General features: G+C 53.0%; 7 protein-coding genes across 7 annotated transcripts; 3 read left to right on the top strand and 4 right to left on the bottom strand.

Annotated features, from left to right (window-relative positions):
• The first annotated feature begins 2,376 nt into the window (after positions 1-2,376).
• Positions 2,377-3,990, top strand: C8Q71DRAFT_438143 (uncharacterized protein). Its single transcript, XM_047918536.1, has 6 exons — positions 2,377-2,404; positions 2,454-2,785; positions 2,847-3,108; positions 3,166-3,310; positions 3,368-3,407; positions 3,464-3,990. Exons 2-6 carry the CDS (start codon positions 2,746-2,748, stop codon positions 3,871-3,873), a joined length of 897 nt encoding a protein of 298 aa, XP_047782547.1. The 5' UTR covers positions 2,377-2,404; positions 2,454-2,745; the 3' UTR covers positions 3,874-3,990.
• A 250-nt stretch (positions 3,991-4,240) lies between these two features.
• On the bottom strand, positions 4,241-6,758 carry C8Q71DRAFT_890783 (uncharacterized protein). The gene is made up of 18 exons (XM_047928651.1): positions 6,556-6,758; positions 6,468-6,506; positions 6,354-6,407; positions 6,282-6,306; positions 6,151-6,232; positions 6,056-6,088; positions 5,988-5,999; positions 5,918-5,931; positions 5,752-5,860; positions 5,620-5,687; positions 5,495-5,569; positions 5,368-5,425; positions 5,240-5,307; positions 5,165-5,183; positions 5,078-5,102; positions 4,920-5,025; positions 4,812-4,862; positions 4,241-4,752 (listed from the first exon to the last, which is right to left on the bottom strand). The coding sequence occupies exons 1-18, from the start codon at positions 6,588-6,590 to the stop codon at positions 4,627-4,629; spliced, it is 999 nt and encodes a 332-aa protein (XP_047782546.1). The 5' UTR covers positions 6,591-6,758; the 3' UTR covers positions 4,241-4,626.
• A 1,469-nt stretch (positions 6,759-8,227) lies between these two features.
• Positions 8,228-10,297, bottom strand: C8Q71DRAFT_890759 (uncharacterized protein; the record flags this gene model as incomplete). The annotated part of the gene is made up of 16 exons (XM_047928650.1): positions 8,228-8,504; positions 8,557-8,607; positions 8,656-8,767; positions 8,825-8,849; positions 8,903-8,921; positions 8,988-9,055; positions 9,114-9,171; positions 9,234-9,364; positions 9,438-9,546; positions 9,602-9,687; positions 9,752-9,798; positions 9,837-9,928; positions 9,983-10,028; positions 10,063-10,116; positions 10,168-10,206; positions 10,263-10,297. 16 exons carry the CDS (start codon positions 10,295-10,297, stop codon positions 8,385-8,387), a joined length of 1,092 nt encoding a protein of 363 aa, XP_047782545.1. The 3' UTR covers positions 8,228-8,384.
• A 1,660-nt stretch (positions 10,298-11,957) lies between these two features.
• On the top strand, positions 11,958-13,127 carry C8Q71DRAFT_743255 (uncharacterized protein). Its single transcript, XM_047922882.1, has 7 exons — positions 11,958-12,142; positions 12,193-12,230; positions 12,311-12,365; positions 12,414-12,577; positions 12,661-12,686; positions 12,768-12,922; positions 12,978-13,127. Exons 4-6 carry the CDS (start codon positions 12,432-12,434, stop codon positions 12,917-12,919), a joined length of 324 nt encoding a protein of 107 aa, XP_047782544.1. The 5' UTR covers positions 11,958-12,142; positions 12,193-12,230; positions 12,311-12,365; positions 12,414-12,431; the 3' UTR covers positions 12,920-12,922; positions 12,978-13,127.
• A 385-nt stretch (positions 13,128-13,512) lies between these two features.
• On the bottom strand, positions 13,513-16,899 carry C8Q71DRAFT_743248 (GMC oxidoreductase). The gene is made up of 18 exons (XM_047922881.1): positions 16,394-16,899; positions 16,192-16,335; positions 16,061-16,139; positions 15,864-15,993; positions 15,627-15,810; positions 15,454-15,564; positions 15,251-15,390; positions 15,070-15,200; positions 14,919-15,009; positions 14,611-14,861; positions 14,531-14,556; positions 14,432-14,469; positions 14,369-14,378; positions 14,238-14,304; positions 14,063-14,188; positions 13,905-14,002; positions 13,755-13,854; positions 13,513-13,700 (listed from the first exon to the last, which is right to left on the bottom strand). The coding sequence occupies exons 1-18, from the start codon at positions 16,454-16,456 to the stop codon at positions 13,675-13,677; spliced, it is 1,815 nt and encodes a 604-aa protein (XP_047782543.1). The 5' UTR covers positions 16,457-16,899; the 3' UTR covers positions 13,513-13,674.
• A 1,507-nt stretch (positions 16,900-18,406) lies between these two features.
• Positions 18,407-20,771, top strand: C8Q71DRAFT_437689 (uncharacterized protein). Its single transcript, XM_047918535.1, has 18 exons — positions 18,407-18,601; positions 18,662-18,700; positions 18,749-18,802; positions 18,855-18,879; positions 18,936-19,017; positions 19,075-19,107; positions 19,169-19,180; positions 19,239-19,252; positions 19,308-19,416; positions 19,483-19,550; positions 19,602-19,676; positions 19,736-19,793; positions 19,849-19,916; positions 19,969-19,987; positions 20,035-20,059; positions 20,124-20,241; positions 20,304-20,363; positions 20,423-20,771. Exons 1-18 carry the CDS (start codon positions 18,567-18,569, stop codon positions 20,510-20,512), a joined length of 984 nt encoding a protein of 327 aa, XP_047782542.1. The 5' UTR covers positions 18,407-18,566; the 3' UTR covers positions 20,513-20,771.
• A 558-nt stretch (positions 20,772-21,329) lies between these two features.
• Positions 21,330-23,423, bottom strand: C8Q71DRAFT_437647 (uncharacterized protein). Its single transcript, XM_047918534.1, has 19 exons — positions 23,399-23,423; positions 23,257-23,335; positions 23,193-23,206; positions 23,106-23,142; positions 22,990-23,051; positions 22,925-22,934; positions 22,854-22,871; positions 22,775-22,800; positions 22,697-22,722; positions 22,601-22,644; positions 22,449-22,548; positions 22,377-22,392; positions 22,284-22,326; positions 22,120-22,220; positions 22,009-22,068; positions 21,925-21,952; positions 21,809-21,869; positions 21,719-21,743; positions 21,330-21,667 (listed from the first exon to the last, which is right to left on the bottom strand). Exons 2-19 carry the CDS (start codon positions 23,266-23,268, stop codon positions 21,514-21,516), a joined length of 837 nt encoding a protein of 278 aa, XP_047782541.1. The 5' UTR covers positions 23,269-23,335; positions 23,399-23,423; the 3' UTR covers positions 21,330-21,513.
• Positions 23,424-23,733: the final 310 nt, after the last annotated feature.

Below are 23,733 nucleotides of genomic sequence, written 5' to 3'. Positions count from 1 at the left end.
GCCCAAAATAGTAGGGTTAGTGTCTATACCACCCCGTCGTCGCAGAGTTTAGTCACATCATCTCGCATATACAGAGAGACATACGACGGATCAGGACACCGCTCCAGTCTTAAAATGTACTGTCCGAGGGACCCGAGTAGAATGTAAGTAAGCGTGATCTGACCTGCATTGACATGCATTGAGACGCACCTCCTCCAGCTGTTGGGATGAGCCAATCGGCCGATGTCCCCAGGCGAGACCTCGCCCCCGGCCTCGTTCGAGCCTTCCTGTCATTCACTCGGTGGTGCTTGAACAGATTCTCATTTCACATCTGGTTGAGTTTGACATCGCCGAGGCCATCGAACAGTGTCTCCCAAGGAGGCCTATCTTGCGCGACTATCGACAATCGAGACTGCTCGTTGTCAGCTGGAAGGATCCCGCTCTAGAAGTGTATGTTACCGAAGGAGTATGCCCAAGCCTCTACGCTGCGAAGGGTGTAATCCCTTCAGGCTTAGGATCCGGAGAAGCCTGTTAAACGCGCAGAAGCTCGCGAACAACCAATGTGCAGTGACGTGCGGCTCATAGTGATACCATATGTTGTGCGAGGATCCCACAGAGACCCTCAAAAGGATTGGAGACCTGCGGTGCCTCAACCAAGTGAGGAGCACATCTCGCAGGGTCCTAAGTTAGTACGCACACGCTTTGATATGAAGCACCGAGACTGCGGTATAGCGCTCGCTGAAACCACGCCGCCAACGAAACCTTGCCCATGTTGCTTCGCTGTCGGGGCCTATGTTGCATAGCGAGCGTAGAGCGCGGTCCTGTCACCGTCGCGTGCAGGCAACGTTGCAGCGTCCGCACTGACCAGTAATACGGACCAAGGATACGCGGGTCCACATACCAGACCATCCACGACTTGGTATCAGACTAAAACTGCTTTAGTCCTAGATTTTTTCTCCACATATGCACAACGTACCCCGGTGGTCAATGATGATACGATATGCGCGGATTTATTTGAGATTTGAAGGAGGACAAATGATACGTAGCGGAACCAGCGACGAGGACTCGGAGATTCGGAAGCTGGGAGGAGAGGCCGTGGGAAGAACATGTATTCTATTTGTGGAAAGTCCAGTTCTTTGTTAGTTTAGCGCTCGAGACTTGACTGCAACCGCTATCTGGTCCTCACTAAGGTCCCAGGTTCCACCACACAGCGGTAACTTACAGCTGTGAGGACGATAAGTATACTGTGAGTGTGTCCAATCTTACCAGTGAAGCTTAGCTTTTCTTCGTATATATCGCCAACGTTCTGTTTATTCCCAGCTACCGCCCGTAGACGGACTTCAAGTGTGGCCTGAATGCGTCAGTGCTGCAGCCCTATAAGCGTCCAGACGTCAAAGAACTTGATATCGACGTCTTGGCTTCTGGAACACAAGCCTTCTATAACATCTCAATAAGCAGCGCCCTCCTCGTACGTCCGAGGCTGCCGCCCGCAATACGCGCGTCTGGTCCGGTCAGTGTATTGGAGCTCTGTTCATCTACGGTGCGCTCGGACATCACCCTTTGAAATAGTTGTGGTACGCCAGACAGGCTTTCGCTACACGTCAGCAAAGGCATGTTGCCATGTCACGGGGCATCGCCCTGTCTCGACACGTATTTCCTGTTAGGAGAGGTGAGTCCGATGTGTTGTTGATGTTATACGTCATCGTATCACTCATGCCGCCCAGTCTTCAGAACACAGACGAGAAGCAGACATCGCCAGATGACGATGAACGCGCGGCCCGCCAGCTATCTCCGCGCGATAGTCTTCACTGGCGCGACGCTCGTCGAAGTGCAGCTTACTATGGAACCTATCCCGTCCCGGCGCGGAGATACATCAGCGCTTAGCGTAAATCTCCCGATGCTCAGAAAGTTCGGAGACTGTGCACTCAAGGTTAGGACCTCTGATTTCTTCCTTGGGCGAGTGAAGGCTGTCCATCGGCCAACGTTTGCCGGTATCCGTACTTCCGAGGGTCTGCATTCCTCATGAGCACGACTACGTTCCTCTCTTATCACTGTTGCGCACAGAATGAAGCGCTGCGTCTCCAAGTGGCTCGGGGGACGGTCAAAGGGCGCCCCGAACAGACCAACGCGAAGCATATGTCGTCTCAACTTCTATCCCCCCGTATACTGTTGTCCATGATGCGCCCTATTGCCCCGATCGTAAACGGTAGAGCAATTCACCGCAAGACCTTGACGCCGTGAATGTAACCGGGACCCTGGATATGCGCTGTGTCTCTGTGGGGATATGTGCGATACACTTCGTGGTATATGCAATGCAGCTCAGTAAGCACCCGCCATCCTTTGCTTGGCTACGATGCTCATCATAGTCGCAGGTGTTTTATATTCGCTCCGGCGGCCTATAGAGTCAATAAGGATGCCAATCGAGGTGAGCGTTATCCGCTCAGCAGCCGGCCGCCAAGTTCAAAGGATGACAGCTGCATCGTGTTTCGTGCGCTCGCGACCGCTGAGCGCTGCCCACCTCGGTGTATGTTTGGTGAGCCTTCCAAGGATGGCTTCTATCTTATCGCAAATTCGCCCCGGGCGTTGGCAAAATGGAGCAATGTCCAAGTCGAAGCACGTTCCGCCGCTAGTTCTGGATTCTCCAGCGTGACGCGCAGTGTCCTCAGACATACTTAAGACATACTGTACTCAGAGCTCAGACTCAGGACTCGCAACCTCCACCCCCCTTCATACACTCATTCATACAATCCGACCGTAGCCTTCACCATGATCAGGCCGACGAACCAGAGAGTTTGGTTTATTACGGGTGAGTTAACTACGTCTCAGCACCCCTCGCCTGCCTACCCATTGCTGACATGGATGGCTAGGGACGTCGACGGGCTTCGGGAAGTACCTCGTCATCTCTGCGCTGTCGAGGGGCGACTGTGTCATTGCCACGGTGCGGAAGCTCGACGACTTCACTATCAAGAACGTAGACCAGTCAAGGCTACACGTCATCACCCTCGATGTCACGGATAGTGAAGAGAGCATCCGTTCCAAGGTTGACGCTGCCGCCGGCATCTGGGGTCGCATCGACGTGCTCGTCAACAACGCGGGCTACGGCGTGAAGACGGTCATAGAGGAGGGAGGGTAGGTTGCCTCATGCTAGCCGTGCTTCACTAGCGAAAGTCTAATACGTTGACATAGGTCCAAAGTCGCCATGACCCAATTTCAGACGAACTTCTTCGGTCTCATTAACGTCACCAACGCCGTGCTGCCATATATGAGGCAACGCCGGTCTGGAACGTTGGTCGTTATGGGAAGCCGGCTGGTCTGGCAAGCACACGGGCCCGTAAGTGTCATACTCTGGTCTCGCTTCTCGGCCAGGCTCTGACCCAGCGCCATACAGACCGAGGCATATTACATGGCATCAAAAGCCGCTGTCCATGGTATGTCGCAATGCGCTCCAGTCTCGAGGCGAGCCGAACCTGACTGTGCGCGACAGCTGTCACCGAGTGCTATAGAGCGGAACTTGCAGAGTTCGGGATCCGAGTACTCCTCGTTGCCCCGGGCGGCTTCCGCACCAACATCAACAAGGAGATCACATATGAGGTGGACCGTCCCATCCCTTCATATGAGCCTCTCAAGCAGAACGTCATGAAGAAGCTCGGCGGGCTCTTCGCCAACGCCAAGGGGGACCCTGTGAAGGGCATGGAGCTCGTCGTGGACGTTGTCCGGGGCGAAGGGAAGGCTGTGGGCAAGGAGTTCCCGACCACCCTTCTTCTCGGCAACGCGGCATATGTACACGCGCAGCTGCACTGCGAGCGGTTGTCGAAAACGATGGCGGAGTGGGAGGACGTCTCCCGCAACCTCGACTTCGAGGACGACGAAGGCTACGCCGCGGAGAGCCCGTGAACCTCGATCCCTCGCGCCGTCGCTCAATAGATTACCCCCATAGAGCTGCATTTCCACCCCATTCTTGCGGTCACTTGCGGTCACATAGAGTAGAATCGGGCATAATCGCATAGACATGTGTACCTTCTTCAAGTTGTATTTTTGCTCCTACATGCAGCCACCCTCGAGTCCATATGTATATACACTAGCCATATACACCGTTACACGTATCCCATCTGTTTTGACTCGACCGCATGTGCATATGCCAACCTCGTCATACCATGCACGAGATTGCAACTGCAAGGAACGTCGAGGAATTTGATTGGCGCTTCCAGCACCAGAGGCGGGTCCGAGCGCTAGCGGCACTCGCGCGCTACGGTGCATACGAGTTCATATATCATACATGGCACACTGCACACGCAACGGAATTGATCACCTCAGTTATGCCCAAATGTTGCTCTAAGGGAATCACAGACAGCGTTGTCGCAGACGGCTATACAGCGGGTTGATAAGAAGCATATCTTCAGTCGTCTTAGCCTGCGTAGGTATCGTCTTATTGTCGTAGTCATTAATATGCTCTATTGAGTCAAAATGAAGGTACCATCCTTCTGGAGTGATGAGATAGCGGAATACTGAGTGTCCGAGACGTCGCCATGGCCATTCCATGTCTATGCCACAGCGATATGAATGGCATGCATCAGCGTGCGAATGACAAAGCTGAACCTTCGAGGCGAGCCGAAAGAACGGAACCTGAGAATGAAATACATCCACCGCTCAGACGGCGACATCCATGTCGCCCTTCGCGTCGCTAACGGTGGAGCGGTCTTGCCATTCCATACGGAGCTTCGCGTCCTGGCCGTTGACATCCGCTAGCTCATGGGTCTCGACATTGACCACGATCTGAATAGCGACGGCGTCACGGTTACTAAGAGACGTGAGCAGAGAGCGTACAAACGTACCTGGGTTGGCCGAGCGGCGCTGCTTTTGACAAAGCTTCCGATGTCGGGTGTCTGTGTCAAAATGTAGTTTCAGGGATCATCGCGCCGCTAGCATCTGGTTATACTTACCCTCCCTCCAGTCATCCTGTGCGCCTCAGCTTGACCAGAAGGGGTGCTGTTTGCGTTCTTCAAGAGGGCGCGCGCATTCAAGCTGGACATCGCCGAGTTACCGTATCTGGTGCCGGACCATCAGCGTCCGTCAACACTGAAAGGATTGGTAGACGTACAGCTTGGCCAACGAGTAGTTGAAGACTGTACAACACATCCTTAGTAAGCCATCAACAATCACAGCACGACCTAGCCGGAAGTCTCACTCAAGTGATAGCCTTTCGTCTGAGCAAATCCACTCAGTACTCAATGCTGAGTGAGCGCAATCAGTAAACACTTACCGATGCCAGATATGCAATGAGGTCAGAAACGGCGAAGACCGCTGTCAAAGCACCGTTTGACATGATGACTATCAAAATATGAGCCTCAGTCTTCAGAAGACTCAATCCGGCCAAACAGACAGACGTACGCTGTATCATCCTAGTCACCATCGTGTCTGTAAATTGGAAGCCCGTACGCTGCTTTTTCTTATAGCAATGAACCATAGCGGATATGTGAGCCGGGCAATATAGTGAAGGTACGACATAGAGACCAACCAGATGCCATGTCAGAACACAGGCGATGGTGACATCTGCGATGGCGGAGCCAGCCAGCCAGAGGGACACAACAACCTACTCAGTGCTATCAAAGGATTGATCAACTCCTTGGGACAACGTCGTACCGTCAAACGCTGCAAACCAGCAAGTTGGGGCAGAATACCGACGCCAATTGCTGTGCCTATTCCCGACACTAGGTGAAACGCCGCCGTCAGAATTCTTCGCAATATCAATATCGCAGTGGAACCTCTACGTACGGCCACCCACTACTGACGGTATTAGGACCGACGCGACCAGAAGCTTGTTCCCAGTCAGCCTGTTGATCCGCCAGGCGTAGAAGAACTGGACTTGCATCGAGATGATGCCCTGCACGTCGGTCGTGTTAACGACAGCTCATTGTATGCCAGGGAAACTGCGACTGACAGTCATTGCTTGGTCTATGCGGGATATCATTGAGTACGGGTGTAAGGGAGAAAGCGAGTCGCGCTCTTACCTGTCTGGAAAACTAGGGCAATAACATTGATTAGGGACGATATCAGCACAAGAAAGGATGTTGCTAACGCCAATTTCCGACACCCAGGGCTTCCTCATTCCCTTGATAGTACGTTGAGCGTGAGATATCTATTCGGAGCTGTTTTAAAGTAGGAAACCCATACCAAAGTTATTGATGAGAACCCCATAAATCCAAGCACAGTTGAAGATCGTGTTGACCGTGTCCGCAAGAAACAGTACGCACACCTGTGGTATGACGCATAAGACGCTTCAATCGCCGTAAAATTCAACTCACGTAGATCTTCATCCACCTAGGATCACTGAGAGCGCGTCAATTGAGGATGGACACTGGATATTGGCAACGTACGTTTTATAGGTCGAATAATAGAAGAACGTCTGGGTGAGCATAGCCCCGTATAGCCTGAGATTTGCGGACGTTCAGAGGTTGTAAGCCATACGTGGCGAAGCATCCCAGACTTACATAACATTGATGAAGATACCGATGAAGGCAGGCCCCTCGCTGTAAGGCAAATTCAGTTTCTGTCGTCCCCGTGTGCAAAGCAACTTACGCCGCCTCAGCGATCGCCTCTGCTTCGGTGGGCATCTTGACTGTTCGGCGTGGCGACAAAAGATGGGGTCAAAATCACCACCTGCGAGGAAACAAGCTTACCGCGAGGGTTATATCCTCAAGATCCTTACGAGAAGATCCCGCATTCGATCGCTCTCGATCCAATCTGCAAGAACTCACCGAACGTTGAATTGCCTCTAATTGGCTTCGCTACTGAGATCAGTGTTCGAGTATCGGTCTATTAGCGTGATGAGTCGTGGCCTCCTCCGCCTGGCGCTCGGTGACAATCGGACGGGCTACGCGCGTTCGCGAAGGCGGAGCATTACTGCGTATGGTCGCAGCGTTGCAAGCATCCGTCGCCCGGCTTGAGATTGGCTCGCTATAGTAGCGCGTCAAGGTTTATGTGATAGCAGACAGAGGAGGATCCGCTGCGCATGACACCGCGCCTACGACCGTACCTCGGCCTTCGTGAGTTCGCAGTCACGCTGGAATCGATAGGTATCTCGGTGGCTTCGGGTACTACGCCACAGTATGGTAGTCGCCGCTCTGTGAGAAAGAGAGTTGCAACCCTGAACGAGGAATAGACTATTTCGAGAAGCCAATGCGACCGCATCATTCCGTCATCTCGACCTGTAATTCTCCACCAGATTCGATCGCAGGGCATAGACGAGTACAGGTAGATACGGCGTCCGAGTCTGCTGCTGACCTCCCCTCGACTCGAATGTATACCTCTTCGTGGTCAGAGGTCGCAGCACTGACCAAATAAATAAAGATCTCTTCAATACTGAGCTCTTAGTGATGTGCTGCGTCACACGCGCGAGTCCGGCAGATCAAAAGAATGGCGCACTCTATTTGTGCCCCCCATCTAGTGACGGCGCAGGCAGATTTAACATCAAAACGCTATAAGGGTCTCTGGATGATCTGTTCATGCCCTCCGCAAACATCGTGGGATCGTGACGTGAACAGTGAAGGCCTGGAAACGCGGTTGACAACTGCCAGACGTCAAGGACTATACTGTTCTGGCCGGCCCCTTCACTTAGCGCCAAGCTGTTCACCATGGGTGCGATACAGCTTCGGCAGGGAACTTCAACTTGGGGGGTGGTCAACGAGGCAGATAGAACCAAGATAGAACCCTCCCATTGAGCAGATCGAAGGCGGTAAGACGCAGCAACTATAGCAACCAAGTCAGCCGATCATAATAGTGACCAAGTTACAGTCTGGGCGGTGGACTGAGATCGCACAGCGCGGTGAGTACCAAACACGGAGCGTCTCAGTACGTGATTCGAAGCATTGCGGCATACCTAGATGCTGGAACCAACAGAAGACTCAAGCCTTGTAACAGAAGGGACGTAAGTACCTGTATCCAAGAAACGGCAGAGTGACTAGTATGTCAGTTTGACATTCTTAATGAGTACGATAGCAAGTGTTCCCCGACGTTAGTGGATGACCCAAAAGGGGTACTCGGAGGGTGCCGCTGTAGGTGAAACCCGCTCCTTGAGATTCGTGAGGGCTTTTGGCGAAACAATGTGCGGTGCAAGTACTCGAGAGGCGAGATCCAAGAAGACAGGAGCAAGATTTTTGACCCCGATGGACGCGAGAGGACGGTCATATGCGCTGACTCGGCAATAGCCGAGGATGAACAGAACGCCTCCCACTGGTACGGCAACCCCCTTCAACGCTTTGTGATACCTGCACGAAAATCCTTCGGTGCTACCAGGCCAGCGAGGGGCTTGGAATAGAGATCTACAACGGCACTAGTAATGTACGCACAAAACAGTATGGAGCGGGTGTCGCTGGCATTCATGAGTACTACTATGGCATGCTTGAGGATCAGAGGCCCATGGCCTTCAAGTTGGTATCGCTGCCAGCGGAGCTTTTTTGCCATTCTACATCGTGTATGGGCTTCCCGACGACATCTGCCATCTCATGTGTCTCCACATTCACCATTATCTTCCAAGACCGTGAGTCTAGTCGTACGGAGGCTAGCCAATTTCCAACGTACCTGTGCACTCCGTCCCATGCCCTTGCCCGCTACGCTCCCCACGGCGCCATTCTGCAGGCGATGAGTCATGTCAGTCAAAGTGACAGAGCAGTGACGTACTCCGAGTGCGACCCTTGCGTTAGCATCGCCTTGATATGACGGTGCGCTCTTCGACGTGCTGTTGACTAGGATCGATCGGGCGTTCAGGCTGGACATAGCAGAGTTGCCGTACCTAAGTGAAAGGTATCGAATCAGTCATTCAAGTAAATGAACGGGCTGTAAAACGTACAGCTTCGACAAGGGGAAGTTGAAGACTAGCAGCGACGTCGTCAGTTAACCGCGACACGAGCCCGAGGAAATGACCTACTGAGATGGTAGCTCTTGCTCTGAACAATTCGGCGAGTAAGCATCAGCAACGGCGTCCCATACTCAAGTCTCATCGAAAAACGTACCGAAGCAAGGAATGCGACGATATCAGCCACGGCGAAGATGGCTGTCAGCAAGCCATTCGACACGATCACTGTACAGGACAGGATCAGTTTTTACATCAGCTTACGGCTCGCACGGGCTCAACGTACGCTGCGTGATCTTGGTGATCACGGTGTCCGTGCGGGCGAAGCCGGTGCGATGTTTCCGCTGAAAGCGCAACACATGAGGTGTCTGCTCACGGCCTAAATCGAGCACCATTCAGTGCTCACCAAGTGCCAAGTCAGAGAGACCGTGATTACAACATCGCAGACAGCGGATCCGATCAGCCAGAGCGAGACGATCACCTTGAGACGCTGCAGCTTGGCGAACTCCCGGACCATGCCGACTCCGATTGCAGTACCTATGCCAGATACTGCTCCGCGCAACCACAACCGTCAGCACTGGGCACGAGGCTTGCAGGGAGGCATACGCACGACCGCCGACTAGAGAGGAAATGACGACCGCGGAAACGACGAGCTTGTTGCCGGTGAGCTTGTGTAGTCGCCATGCATAGAAGAACTGGACTTGCATCGAGATGATGCCCTATGATGACTGGGAATGAATGTGTTGCTCGAGCGTGGAACGTAGACGGACTGACCGTCATTGCTTCCTCTGATCGCGAGATCGTTGATTCAACATAATATAGCTGTATACATAGACAAATCGGGTCACCTGTCTGGAACACTGAACGACAAAGAAGCTGGTCAGCGATCAATTCGTCGCATGCCGGATGTGCAGGAGTACTTACACCAGTTACCCGTTCCCAAGGCCTCCTCGTTTCCTAGAACAAAGCCACTAATGTCTCAGGGGATATCGCAGTGTCCACAAAGAACGAAAGCGCGCCGAAATTGGTGATGAGCACGCCATAGATCCAGGCGATGTTGAAGACGGCGTTGAGTGTGTCTGCCAAGAAGAGGATGAAGACCTGACGGTTCGGTGAGAGGCTCGAACACAGTACACAGAGCATGCGAGTACTCACGTAGGCCTTGATCCATGCCGGATCTCTGATGCCTTTGCGCGTCCAGCTGCGTTAAAATGCATCGAAGACGGTGCACTTACGTCTTATAGGTAGAGAAGTAAAAGAACGTCTGGGTGATCATAGCACCGTACAACCTGGAGCACATCAGGCTCTTGACGCAAATGCGATGTATTCGGGTGACGTACATGACATTGAGGAAGATGCCAATCAACGCGGGACCCTCACTGGGGGGCGAGACTGCATCAGCGTACTGCACAGCGCAAGGCGGTTCCGCACTCACGCAGCTTGTGCGAGCTGTTCTGCGGAAGTCGACATCTTGTGCCACTGAGGTGAGGACTAGCCAGGGGGCGGCAACAGTCAGGACCAAGTCGCGAGCTGCAGTGCACCGTCGTTTATAACACGAGCAACCAATTCGCCAGGTAACCGGTCGAGTAGATACCTCCCGGAACCCGCGAAGGTCGCGTCGGACCGTGATTCTACGGTATGAAGGAGGGAGAAAATTGGGCCCGCGCAGCTCCCCATACTAACGCGACGGCGAGCCGCCGCAACATTGAATTTGTCGACGCCCACAACATCTCATTCCAGTGGACAGACCGTTGATCCGGATACGGTAGCGCGGTAGAAAGTTGAGCTCGGGGCAAGTTCGGGGAGGGGTTCGACGCTGAAACCGCTCCGGGGCTGCCGTCGGGAAAGGCGGCCAATCCTTCTAATAACGATCTGATCCTCGGAGTCAAATTGGACTGATGCAGGAGAAGAGCCCCATCGGTGAAGCAAATTCGGAAAACGTCGAGTCTCGACCCTTGACCGAACTGACAGTGAGCTGCTCAGTGCAAGCTCAAGAACAAGAGAGAAGCGGCGTCGTCATTGCATACTCAGCCTGAAATATACCCTTCGACCCAGGTCACATATTCAAGATGATGAGTCTTACCGTGACGGTGACTGCACGACCCATTGGCAAGTAACATCCGCGCGAACACCACGGATGCTATCGATCTTGAGATTACAGTCAGTTCGCAACGGCCTGACAGGTTGTTGATTGCCTGCTCACCTAGTCACGTCCGAGGATGCATTGTGCTGATAGAGTAGTTGGTGACATACTTACGTTGCTCCAGTGACGCGGGGGCAGCAGCACGACCTAGCGCGACGTTCTCGTAGAGCCTACATAGAGCTCGAGAGACCAAGAAGGCCGACCCTTCCCCCACCTCGCCCGGGCTGTTGGGTGGCGGGTTGACGGCAGCATCTGAAAGCGGATCTAGGGCGCCTAACGGGATCTGGGGCAGGAACCCGATCGTGATCTACGGTCTTGTCCCGCACACCCCGCTCCTCCTCCTCGCCCTCCTCCTCTTGTCCTCCTCACCCCAGATCCTCTCGAAAGTGGCATCCTGAAGAGGTTCAAACTGCCCACAGTAATATCCAATACTCCGTATCGTCAGAAAAGATGAACGCTCTACCGATATAGCCCAGAGACATGGGTGACACTTGATCGGAATTCACTTGTGCCAACGACCTTCGCGACGGCAACCACGCAAACCATGCAGTTCATGATACATGGAGTGTCGCTCAGGGGCGTTATTTGCATGTGATTCTGTGGTAGAGCAATGGCAGGGCTGCCTAAGCAATCAGTCTGACGTATGTTTCGCCGTCCACCTCACAGACATCCAGGTGCAACGTTCGACAGAGGTCGCGGAGACGGCCCAATGCGCGGGGCTATCGATGGCGTTTACGATGTAGACGGAACCAAACTATGAACCTCGCGTAGCGTGGGCCTTCACTTGGCCTTCACTGACGGCAGACAGTGCAGTCGAGTTGGAGTCTGGAACTGCGGGCAGTTGATGGGTACGTTTCTCATGTGCCTGTCACCGATACATATGCCACTGATCTCGACCTAACGACTGCAGGTCGTTACGACAGTTCGACAGCCCATCTGCTTCTTCACTAGAAGTCGAGACGCGCGTGCGCTATCGGCCGGTGGCTAAATGGACCCCCCTCCTCCTCCTCACTTCTCTACTTGAGTATTGACGGCTTGACCTGGCTGGGCGGGTTGTTCCTGTCATGTGTTTGAGTACGGTTGGATGCATGATTTGTAGTTGGTCGGCGAGGAAGTCCTTTCTGCTGCCCATCACGCTCGAATGCGGTAGACTGTGAACTCCGTGAATGCAGGTACTACATCCTTTGTCCCTTATGTACATAGGGCTGATGCTGTTACCCAGCAGAGCCTCGCTGAAACCATGGCTGCGACGTACTCAGGGTGAGTGAGTAAAACCGCGTCTCGCCCCAAGCACTGGCGTCATAGTGATGGCTCACTCATCATTTGCGATGATCACACAGGTGCTACGGTTCTACAAGTTGGTCATCCAAGTCCTTGAGTGAGTGATTGTGCATGGTAAGTCGGTGTCTTACCCTATGAACATTGATGTCTACGTCTTCGCAGTCACAGATTTAGTCGCGCATGGGAAATGTAGCGCGATATGACCTGAATACCACTAGCAGCTGTCGTCTGCAGCACGTGGACCATTTTTACTTGACCAACACGATTCTGATGAGCGGGGACAATGGGTTGAGCGGCCCTACCTCCGCTGCAACCTATGACGACAGGTATGACATGATGTATGTCACTACTAATCATTTCAACTCACGAGCTCGAACTCTACTGCATCTCATTCTTACCCGTGATGGAGATCCCAACATCGTTGTGGACGGACAGGTAAGTTGAGCCATTCTTGCACGTATACCTATGTATCGATCGCTAATCCGGCTCTTACCTCCCTTCCGCGGGAATGGCCAGGACGTTTCAAGCTTGTCCACCAACGGCTTCTCATCGCGGCCCTCCGCTCTTGGGAATGGACTGTTGCGCTCCGCGAGATTTTCCGTGTGCTGCAGCCCGGTGGATGGGTGCAGCTCGGTGAGGTCGGCCCCTGGAAGGCAGGCCCTTTTTAGCGGGTACGCCTCTTCACTTAGCATGATTCTGAGGACGCTGACTGCGGACCTGTCGAAGTTGGGTTCTGAGGTCGTTTCTTTGTCTCACGGAGCTGCCTTCGCAGATAGCAAGTCGTGCATACGTCAGCCTGATTGTATCTTCGTTTCTTGCTGTTCGCGGATATACCTAGCTCGAATCTAGACCTCTGTCTGCACAAATGAGCTATAGCTCCGCGCTTGCTTGCCCATTCATTCCACTACTAAGTATTGTACTGCTGTGACGCATCGGCCCTGTCCTCCGCGTCTGATCTGCAGCGTATCGTATGATTTCCGATCCGCACTAAAGGAGAGAAGCAGTGATTGTCCAGTAAGATGGGCAAAGATATCGGATGCTCTTGTCTCTCCGGGTTACGCGGCTGCGCGTGCTGCACCCCATACGGCGAACGGCGCGACTTCACCATCACTCGTAACCAATCCGAAACCAGTCCTGGACTCTTGCATATATGCCTAACAAACCGTCATGGCGAGCCATGACCGGTTGACCGACGACGTATGCCGTTGGCTATACCCTTGAAGTGTTAGTTTGGACCCCTCTACTGACGACTCCTTCGGGGTTTTGATCGGATGCGATAGATTGCACGTACGTCTTACTTACAGAACGCCAGTATGGTACATGGAAGGCTGCCCGCAGTTCCTCCGCAATGCCGGATGTGGGGTTGTGCTTGTTACATAGACACAGAAGAGGATGAATCGGTCTTGAGCTCCCAAGCATTGGTTCACGCTGCTTTGAGGATGTCCGCGACTGGAAGACACACGTGAGGGACTGGACACAACGTCAGGCAGGACAGGCACTTACGCTTCTCGCCAACGTAGTAGGCAGCGGATTGAGTATGAGATGCGAAGTGGAGAGGAAGAATCGAGAGGTCAGCGACGCGCACGTTCGTCGTGCCATATACCTGTTTCTGGCTGAACATAGGAATACGACTACATACTGTGAACGACAGACCTTCAGGTTAGGGTCAACGACGCCGTTCTTGTCGCGGGGCAGCATGCTGTTGCTGCCAATGGCATGCCAGCACGTGTGGGCGTAGTGCTTCAGGTACTCTATGCAAACAGAGTATGGCGCTCAGTCGCGGTGCAGGGATAAATGTGTGGTTATCATACCTTTGATCTCCTCGTCGGTGGAGTGTTCCTTGCCAGGGTCGACTTCGCGAACGATGAGAGACTTGAAGGGCTCAGTCTCGGACATGCGCTTCGTGTATTTGACGCTCTCCTTCAGCATCTCGAGGTCTATACGGGGTTATCGCTACGGTGCTTCTAGGAGAGAAGCACTCCGCACCATAAGGGTTCTCGAAGAGGGCCGGTTCGATTTCAGGTTGCTCCAACGGATCACTGGATTTTGTGTGCTGTAAAGATGCCCGTCAGTAGGACTGCACTGATGTGATGTTCAATTGTCCAGTGTGTACGCACAATGCTTCCCCTGTGCAGAACGGCACGTCAGCTTGTCCTAAGCGATATCAAGATAGGACTGACCTCGAGAATGGATGCTGAAGGACAGCGAGGATGGTAATCTGTAGAGCCATGTCAGCATGCTGCTCTTGGTCTCCCAACGGAAAGCTAGTCTAAGCATACATAAGCCTTGCCATCTTCCGGGGCCGCTGCATGGCAAGTTTCAAGATAAGCCTAGATTCCCCGAGGAACGAATCACTTACACCGGTGACTCATGTAGCAGTGAACATCAATGACCTCCAGATCCGGTATGTGCGCGTCCTGGAGGATGCGCAGCTGTATCTTGTACTGCTCCGCTAGCCCAGGAGGAAGCTTGCCGCTCTTGATTTGCTCCTCGATCATCTTCGTCGCACCCGCGACGATCTCGGGCGCCCCATTGGGGTTCATCACCTGTATCGGTAGGAAGGAGTACGCTGAGATGCCGTAGCGGTGCAAGTTATGAACGCCTTCTTTCCTGCGAACGTGGAGGACGATCAGCAAGGCTGGGGTATGATAGCCGTATCAGACGTACTGGAGCTTCGCCTGCTCTTCTGCAAGCTTGGCGTTACGAAGGACATCAAATGTCTTGTGATCGCCTTTCGGGTCGAGCTCATAGGAGATACCTAGCAGAAGGGAGCGAATCATTATTGCGTAGGTGGCTTGACGATGGACAGCGATCTTACCGCAGAGGGTATGGTCCTGGACATTTTCGCCGACGCCCGGGAGGTCCACCTTGACAGGGATGCCAGCCTTCTCAAGCACATCGCGACGGCCGATACCGGAGAGCTCGAGTATGTGGGGCGATTTGATCGTCCTGGCGAATGTGAGTCAAGAATTCTCGCGAGTAAGTCTCGGCCATCATACCCCGCAGACACGACCACCTCCTTGTTAACCTTCACGCTGTACGTCTTTCCGCCGTGGATGAACTCCACACCAGTTGCAGTGATGTTGTCGCCGGATTTGGCATCCAGGAGAATCCGCGCGACGTGCGCCTCAGTCAAGACCTATTAGAGAGGTCACACATGGTCAGATGGCACGAACGTCGGACCTCCGAAATGAGTGCTCACCGTGAAGTTCGGCTTGTCCTTGTTGGGCAAATAGTGCACAGTCGCAGCGTACGAGCGCGTCCATTGCGCCTTTCGGTCCAGGCTGACTGCCGCCTGCCAGCACCCAGTGATCTACGCGTGGGAGCACAGAGAATGATTAACCTGTCACCCTCAGAGGCACCGTTGACACTTACATTGCCACCGTACGGATCGTCGAGAAGCGGCACACCCATGTTCTGAAGCGTGTCCAAGAAGCCCTTCGTGAGCGAGACCTCCGTCGCGGGGACCGTTGTCTTGAGCGCGCCGCCCTTCCCGCGGTACTCGGCCTTGTACGTATGGGCGAGCTGCTTGAGTTGGTCTTCCGTCGCCTCCGAGAAGCTACAGAGCACCCAATTGAGGAGCGAACAGAGACAGTGGAACTGCGTACGTACTCTTCGGTGCGCATCGTCAGTTCCTGATACGACTTCCAGTTCCACCCAGGGTTACCAAGTTCTTCGATGGCATCAACGGCTTGCTTCGGCGGCTTCGTCCAAACGTAGAAGTTCATCGCAGAGCTTCCGCCTACACACATTTTTTTTTTCCTTTCAGACGACAACTCAAGTGACGCCTTCGTGCAAGAGCCACTCACCGAGACCCTTTCCGCGATTCCAAGTCATCACCTTGCCATATGCGTTCTCCTGTGGCTTCGTCGTGAAAATCCAGTCATACTGTGAAGACGCGTTAGCTGAGCGCAAGGAATTCTGGTCGGAATCAAATGACCTTGGGATCTCCAAACGTGCCCCCGAATTGGCCTCCAAGCAGAATCTTTGGGTCGTCGAGGTTCGGCTCGCCCGCTTCCAAGACGAGAACGGAACGGTCCGGGAAGCTCTCTACAAGACGAGAGGCTGCGGTCAGTCCTGCAGTCTATCACCAATGGAGTCAGTGAGGATTCGGGAAGCAGCTCGATACGTAAGTCACTCACGCCACCACCAATAACGACGTAGTCGTATGCCTTGTCCGCGACAGTGTCAACGCTAGCCACCATTCTGCAAGGGTATGTTAGGAGTACGAAAGTTCTCGAGGACCCTAGATGAATGGTACGAAGACGTCGTCGTCTATATGTACGAGGTTCCCCATCCTTATCGTGCTGTCTGTCGTACAAGCGGGGTCGTTTACGGGACCTTCAGGCGACCAGCTGAGCGTGCCTGGAATCCCCGGCAAGATTTCTTTAGCCTGAGAAGACGACAGCATTCATATCCTGCTGTGGGTCCAGAAGATCTTCAATGGAATCCGATCTGTCAAGCGAGAAGACCCCGGATCTATACTACTGCTATGATGCGGCCGGGTGGTGAGCACATGTCTGACAGCGCATATCAGGGATCCAAGGATACCAAATACTTGTGAGAGATGTCGTCTGGGGCTTCTGGGCAGGTGTGGCTTGGGTGCGGCCTGGACGCAAATGATAGTAAGGATGTTTTCTAATGGTACGTAAGTAACCCGGACTCAGCGACTAGAAATATGGTAAAGCAGCGGTGAAAGTTGGCAGTTTGTCTTATTAGGCAGTACGCAAGAGTACGCATCGCTGTGTTTTCGGCGCTGAGCGTCCAGCGCCTAGTCGGCACAGTGGTGCACTCAATGTCATTGCGTAAGTTCGCTAAAGCTTACAAGGGCAATCAGGGATTCCACAGTGAGTGTGACCGCTTTGGCACTGCGAGACGTAGAGGTTTTAACGTGTACTGATTGAGACCGGAAGATGCTTCCTAAATGAAAGGGTCAATTGAATTCTGTCCTGCGACGTGAGAGCACAGAGAACCCCACGGGGCTACCGCGTCGCAAGCTCGCGTTTAGCGGCCTGGCTCTTGGGCATTCCGTCTCAGTGAGCATCCGCGAGAAGGTATCAAGCGCCCATACCCCCGCATCAGAGAGGGGCCCATGATGCCATGATGCCGCGCGGTGAGCATCCGCGACCGTTTCAACCATCACTCCTTCTTTTAGCTTCCGCTCAGATGCTGCAGGGACGACTGGCCCAGGACTGCCAGCCTCGATTGGCAACTTGAAAGGCGACCGCACATGCTTCATTGTTCTGGGGAGGCTCCGCACGTGGCCTAGCACTGTCACCGCACAAGCACGAGCAAACCAACCCCCGCTGTGGCGGAATCGGCTATCACACTGGAAGACGTACGCGTACATATGCCTCGTATGCCTGTGTCCGACAGCGCGGACACCCCAAAATGCCTTGTGCCTGTCTGTTCACGTAAATCCCGAAAAATATCCGACATACAGCATACTTACAACATAGCATCCTATCGACCTCAGTGCGCTCTCCGATCTCTTCGTGGGAGGAGTTGCAGGTTTACTGGACACGTACGCCGGCGTTCGACAAACTTCATGATCCTCCGTAGCGACTTCACCGCCGGACACGGTGCAGCATAGGTAGCTTCAGTCCTCCTCTCATGGTAAGTAAGTCGTGCACGACTCCGCATGGATGATGGCACTTGCTGTGCCATGGTGGATGTGGCGGCCCACTTACGTGGATAACATCCCCGTGACTGGTACGGCATACGCCGTGGCCTGGCAGCCGATCCGTGACGCGTGAGGGTGCGGCTTGCTGCCAGTTGCTGTCACGTCTGATAGATCATGATCAGCTGCCAGCATCCCAATATCGTCCCAGTGGGGACGAAGCGAGCTCCCCAGGCCTACATAGTGTCCAATCGCCACTCTGCCCAGGGACGGCTGCTGCGGGGAGCGACGATTGGCCTAGCCTACCGTATTTACGGCAACTGGCGGAGACGCTTGTTCAAGTGCTGGCGTTGAGAAGACACGATGCGTCTTAGCGCGTCACATCCGACGCGGCGCCGGCATCAGAATTGATTCCTAGTTACCCTGAGCGCTGAGCGTTCAAGGGTATGGCCTAGCAACGCCGCAATAAGTAGCCGAATATGCTACCTACCAATCGCACTTCGTAAGTAGCTCCCTCGTCGTGGTGGCCAGTCGCGCAGAAGCCCGTCATCTGGTAAGGCTGTGAACGCATCGACACACGAACTCAATTCCATCGAGAACGGGAGGATCCCTTTCCGGCTGAGGCAATTCACTTAAAGCATCTCGGCGAATGGGATACAAGCTCGGTCTATTCGCTCCTTTCTCCACCATCCGGCATGGCGACTCCAGCAGAGAAACTTGCTGAGACTACGTACGCGCATGTCTTCATTGTTCTTCACTGGGCGTTCTGACTTATTTTTCTGTTGTGCAGGGAAGGCCCTGCCCTTGTGGGGGTCTTCATGAACCTTACGTTCGGCGTTTACTCGTAATTATCGAGCTCTGCTCACGTATGTTCTAGTCTGTATGGAGTAATGATCTCGCAATCGGTCTTTTACTATACGAACTATCCAAAGTATGTTTTGGACGTTTCTATTGAACCTCGCTGCTGACGTATCCACCGACAGGGATCCAACGTGGATCAAGGCCTACGTAGATCACTCGTACACGACGCTTTTCCTGCCTAACATTAGCACCCGATTTCATAGGTCGCTTTACTCGTAACAGCGGATACTCTCAATGCGGTCTTCATCTGCGTCTGGATCTATCGGGTCTTGATCAACAACTTTGGTAGGTCTTTTTCCGTAGCAGCTGCTAAGTGGTACTGAGTGCTACTTTGTGTTGCAGGTAATCAGGCAGCGCTTGGAATAGGCGACTGGTGTAAGTTCTGAATTGTGCCACATGTATTGAGCGTGGCGCTGACGTCCTTACCTGTCTTCAGTGTTCGAAACAGGTGAGCGAATTTACACTAGCAAATCGGATGATAACAACGGGCCGAACGATCTACATAGAGCAGGCCTTGACGGTCAGTTAGGCAACGTCATGACTGACACTTGAGCTCACCTAGACTGATTGCGCAGGGCATCATCTCCTTTCAAGTCCAGATGTTCTACGCTTGGCGCATCTGGAAGCTGGTCGGGAACCGGTGGCTCGTTGCTGTCGTTGCGATTACAGCAACCATCGGCGGCCGTGAGTCCATTTCGGTCTTCTCTAGAAGTCTCTTGCTCAATGACGCCGCCATCTTTCTGTCTGTAGTGTCCGGTATTGGTACCGCGATCGCGATCGGAATACGACCAGAGTTCCTCGGACTCATTCACCTCAAGGTACGTCCGACGGCATTTCTACATTGCTTCCGAGGACTTACTTGCGTGTAGTCGATCATCATCTGTTGGCTCCTGGGAGAAGGGATCAGTGACATCATCATCACAGTTGTTCTCACCTGGTACCTCGTGCGTGTAACCCGGTTTTCCACAGAAGTCTGGACCAGACTAACGTTTACCACCTGCAGCGCAGGCATCTGGGCGGCTACTCGAAGACGGACGGCATTGTGACAAAGGTCATGCACCGTAAGTGTCTTCAAAGAACGGCAGGATGCGGCTCACGAAATGCACCATTTGGAAGTTATCGTGTCGAATGGTGCGCTGACGGCTACCTTCGCCATCGGTGACCTGATTTGCTACTTTGCCACGGTACGTGTTTCCCGATGTAAGAGTCTACGGCCACGAACTCAATTGTCTATAGGATGAGGCCTACCATCTGAGTCCGTGAACTTTTTACTGTTTATCTGCTGCTCTAACGTTACTGCAGTCTTCAATTTCCCCCTGTGCAAGCTGTATGTCCTTCTCTCTGAAAGGCTGTGGCGGACAAACGTGTCGTTAACAAACCTGATCTATTAGGTACGGCAACTCGGTGATGTCGACTCTGAACGCCAGGGCCATCTTCATGACTTCGTCGAAGGACGCTGCCTCTGCGTATCAGAGTGACCCTCCAATCAGGTTCAATCAAAGCGGAAGGGTTCGTCACACACTCGCGTCGTATTCATTGTCTCTTTGTCTAACGTTGCTACGCAAATTCAGCCGGACATCACTGGCATTCTTGCGACCTCGGTAGACAAGACGCGTGCCAATCAGACACAGGTATGCGTATACCCTCTTGTTCAATTTGTCGTCACGATCACGGCTGATGAACGTGACAGATCATGGTCAACGTGGAGACGCATGAGATGTCCGACATCCAGGGACAGGAGCACAATCCGGACGACATCAAGGCTGGTATGGTTGTGTAGAGACTCCGAGCGCGAATAGATCCACTCCTTTGTTAGACCCCGTATGCTTCACAATCCGGAGTGTATATGGCCTCGCCCCCACAGGTTGCCTGATATGTCGGAGCCGAAGGGAAGACGTCACTGTTTGTGTTCTTTATGGTAGTAGATGCCTGATCCTTTCCAGCTCAATGTTACTATAGACGACTAGGATACGACACGTAATGATCAACTGATGTGCATACCAGCGACGCGATATATCATACACTTAATCTCTCGATCATTTCCCGTGCGTTTGTGACTGGCATGGCGTCGTGTGAGCGTACGTAGTGTAGAATCGTCACAATCCGATCGGTACGTCGTATTGTTGCCGCCGGGTCCTCTGGCTTCGCTCTGAGATCTCAGTACTCAGTGCTCACAGAGCTTTGTTACTCTAAGCGGAGCGAGGCACGAGCGTCTCGTAGTCTACGCACGCAGGTGGAAATTAAGCGCACATTGACCTGTTCTGCGCGCCCACTCGGACATTGAGCTCACCAGGTTGATAACAGCAAAGCAGAAAGACTTCTGCTACATTCTGATATCACTAGCACTCAGAAATTGACCACGCGCCCCGTATTCGCGAATTTATCACCTAACTCGAGCGGACAAAAGGAGTGACACATACTTGATGCTAAGTACATTGATAGAGCTCGGTGAATAGGACAGCAAGCATCGCCCCTCTATCTTGCATCGATAGCAAGTCAAAGAACCCAATCGGACGGCGCATACGACACATACTACCCTAACAGTCCTTTACGCGAGCAACCCAAAGAAAAGACGACAACGATAGATAGGGATCTACCACATTGGTATCAGCCGTCCGTCTAAACCTGGCCGCCATCAGACCGACTCTCCTCCAGTACGGGTTTCCCATCGTCACTGATGATTTCCTTTGTCGTGGTCAACTTAATGACAGCCTGCGGGGCCAAGTTCTTGTAACGACTCGCTCTGTTGAGTTAGACCCTGCATCAGTCGTCAAGTTTCACTCAAGTGTAGCTGACGACTGGCCTATGCCACGAGGTCTTCGCATCTTGCTGTGTCTGTCTGGACAAGCTGTCGAGAGGGATCTCTTGCGCTGATATAGCGCCCGCGGAGGCTGCAGAAGAGCCTTTTTGTCTCAGGTGATGGCGTGCATTGAAACTGCAAGGAAATGTTAGCGCGACCGAGTCAAGACGTTGAGATAGCACCGACATCGCCAGCAGCGAGTTGACATAAGCTAGAGGTGACGGGAGTAGGCGATCAGCAATAGCTCGCACTAATGTATGCCTCGATATAGCGCACCTTTACCCCCGACGAAATGGAAGATAGCCCAAACGAACGTTGTATCCGGAAGAGAAACGTACTGTTCAAAGATCGGTCAGCCCGACGTTTGAATCACCACTATGGTAAGCCCGTACAGTGATGAGCTGGCCTATCTGTAGCGCACTGAGAGACCGGGGTGTGAGCACAAGCGGTTGATGCATGGGTTATGTGCAGCTCACGTCGTCAAGACACCACGGTTGATTGCGTACGTGGTCAGCTTCCGTATCAGATTCTCTGTGCTGTAACACCCTCAGCCATTGATCTTCGAATAAGTTGAACAATGTACATACTGCTTGAAACCGGTCCTCTCCCCACGTAGAATGAGTGTCAGTGACGTCGTGATGTAGATATCCGCCACGGACGCAGATACAGTCTGGAGAGAGGCAGGAATCTACAGGCAACGACGTAACGGTGAGAACAGCACAATAACCCTGAACATGAGGGGAGAATCTACCTTAGTCTCGATGAAGATGCCTGGAACGGTTCGGTCGATATTCCTACTCATTGCACGTCAATTAAATATAATGGAACGCGAGGACTGTCGCACCCCATGTATACACTGGCTGAAATTAAGATGTTAGTAACACGGCGCAATACCACGATACCGAAACATTCGCACCAAGACTACACGCTGTCGAAGAGGTGATGGTCAGCAGTTCAGGGGCTGAAACATCAGACTGAGTCCTGGACTCACCGCAAGAAATAAGTACCAGTATCAACTAGTCAAATCAGTGAGTCGAAGGCAGCAGAGTTCTGTGCCAACCCACGTACAGAAACGATAGTAAGCGGTAGCCTGTACCAACGTTCATGGAGAACTGTACCCGTTTGTCAGAGTTCGTTGATCCGAGGGCCCAGGTATGTACTTACATTGCCAGACGTTCCGCATATAGTAGCTGGAGGATTGGTATCAGTAAAGGTACGCAATTGCTTACTCAGATTGCTTACCACTGTACGAGAAGAACTGTGACAGCCTTCGCAGAGCCTCAGTTCCACTTTTCGGCGTCATATCAAACGGTTGACTTACAGAAAGAGCGTATTCCACCTTCGCAATCATGCATGAGGAGGACAGTCGTGTCACTAATCACAGGTACGTACCAAGAACGCGCTATTGCGAGTGTCGGATGTCAAGCTAACTATCTCAAACACACTGGGAGACGTACTCGGTGAGGGTGAATAGGGCCACGGGATTACCGTGGCTGCCCACGATGTATCCCCATAGTACCTAGCGCACCCTTTCAACATGCGTACGGAGTGAACACCTAGAGAGAGAACTCACATCAAGATCGGCCATTGTTGTTCCCGTGTCGAGGATACTGACGGAGGCTTCAACTAATGAATAGGGTCCGAAAAAAGAAACACAAACAATAGCAGAGCGACCTAGCAAGCCAGCTCAGTATCTGCCGTTGACAGACGTGCCAAATACGTACCATGCTCTTCATCCACCACGTATCCGTCCGGTACTCCCACACGTAGAACAGCACTTGCGCGCATGTTACTCCGTAAAAACTACGTTCGGCATGTATGGTCAGAAAGCACTGACATCGCCATGTCGCAAAGGAAGCACTCAACATTACGGATAACAGTATACCGATGAAGAAACATCCGATACTAGGGTCAAGGTGGAGGTTGGGACCTGTCATGAGTATCGAGCAACGACAGACGAGTTGAGGCCCTCGAGGAGTTCAGGCGTTTGTGCTCTGTTTTGAGAGCTCGAGTCGCTCTGTGCGGAAAGAATCCGCAATGCATCGGGCAAGAGAAGCCTGTCAGTCCTGCCGTCTACGCGTTCAATTTAGCGAAGACTCCGCCGGGACGGAGCGCTCCATGAAGAAGTTAAAGAAGGCGATGGCCCTGACTGAGATGTCCTTCAGTCGTAAGGGGGATCGCTGCTACATCTGATCTTTAGC

Source organism: Rhodofomes roseus, assembly GCF_022264815.1.
Source record: "Rhodofomes roseus strain CIRM-BRFM 1785 chromosome Unknown C8Q71scaffold_4, whole genome shotgun sequence".
Classification (NCBI taxonomy): domain Eukaryota; kingdom Fungi; phylum Basidiomycota; class Agaricomycetes; order Polyporales; family Fomitopsidaceae; genus Rhodofomes; species Rhodofomes roseus.
This window is presented reverse-complemented; position numbering and strand designations above follow the sequence as displayed.

What these genes read in the sequence shown, in the direction of transcription:
- C8Q71DRAFT_438143 (XM_047918536.1), top strand. Translation starts at nt 2,746, where the DNA reads ATGATCAGGCCGACGAACCAGAGAGTTTGGTTTATTACGG. An exon ending in GAGAGTTTGGTTTATTACGG is followed by an intron (nt 2,786 to 2,846) that starts GTGAGTTAACTA and finishes ATGGATGGCTAG; the next exon opens with GGACGTCGACGGGCTTCGGG. An exon ending in ACGGTCATAGAGGAGGGAGG is followed by an intron (nt 3,109 to 3,165) that starts GTAGGTTGCCTC and finishes ACGTTGACATAG; the next exon opens with GTCCAAAGTCGCCATGACCC.
- C8Q71DRAFT_743248 (XM_047922881.1), bottom strand. Translation starts at nt 16,456, where the DNA reads ATGGTGGCTAGCGTTGACACTGTCGCGGACAAGGCATACGACTACGTC. An exon ending in CCAGGACCATACCCTCTGCG is followed by an intron (nt 15,010 to 15,069) that starts GTAAGATCGCTG and finishes CCCTTCTGCTAG; the next exon opens with GTATCTCCTATGAGCTCGAC. An exon ending in CACCGACGAGGAGATCAAAG is followed by an intron (nt 14,003 to 14,062) that starts GTATGATAACCA and finishes CTGTTTGCATAG; the next exon opens with AGTACCTGAAGCACTACGCC.
- C8Q71DRAFT_743255 (XM_047922882.1), top strand. Translation starts at nt 12,432, where the DNA reads ATGGGAAATGTAGCGCGATATGACCTGAATACCACTAGCAGCTGTCGT. An exon ending in GCTGCAACCTATGACGACAG is followed by an intron (nt 12,578 to 12,660) that starts GTATGACATGAT and finishes CCCGTGATGGAG; the next exon opens with ATCCCAACATCGTTGTGGAC. An exon ending in ACATCGTTGTGGACGGACAG is followed by an intron (nt 12,687 to 12,767) that starts GTAAGTTGAGCC and finishes GGGAATGGCCAG; the next exon opens with GACGTTTCAAGCTTGTCCAC.
- C8Q71DRAFT_890783 (XM_047928651.1), bottom strand. Translation starts at nt 6,590, where the DNA reads ATGCCCACCGAAGCAGAGGCGATCGCTGAGGCGGC. An exon ending in GTGTTCTGACATGGCATCTG is followed by an intron (nt 5,426 to 5,494) that starts GTTGGTCTCTAT and finishes CATTGCTATAAG; the next exon opens with AAAAAGCAGCGTACGGGCTT. An exon ending in GGTGACTAGGATGATACAGC is followed by an intron (nt 5,308 to 5,367) that starts GTACGTCTGTCT and finishes ATATTTTGATAG; the next exon opens with TCATCATGTCAAACGGTGCT.
- C8Q71DRAFT_437689 (XM_047918535.1), top strand. Translation starts at nt 18,567, where the DNA reads ATGGCGACTCCAGCAGAGAAACTTGCTGAGACTAC. An exon ending in TACTATACGAACTATCCAAA is followed by an intron (nt 18,803 to 18,854) that starts GTATGTTTTGGA and finishes ATCCACCGACAG; the next exon opens with GGATCCAACGTGGATCAAGG. An exon ending in GGTCTTGATCAACAACTTTG is followed by an intron (nt 19,018 to 19,074) that starts GTAGGTCTTTTT and finishes TTTGTGTTGCAG; the next exon opens with GTAATCAGGCAGCGCTTGGA.
- C8Q71DRAFT_437647 (XM_047918534.1), bottom strand. An exon ending in CAACAATGGCCGATCTTGAT is followed by an intron (nt 23,052 to 23,105) that starts GTGAGTTCTCTC and finishes AGGGTGCGCTAG; the next exon opens with GTACTATGGGGATACATCGT. An exon ending in AACCGTGGTGTCTTGACGAC is followed by an intron (nt 21,953 to 22,008) that starts GTGAGCTGCACA and finishes CCGGTCTCTCAG; the next exon opens with TGCGCTACAGATAGGCCAGC.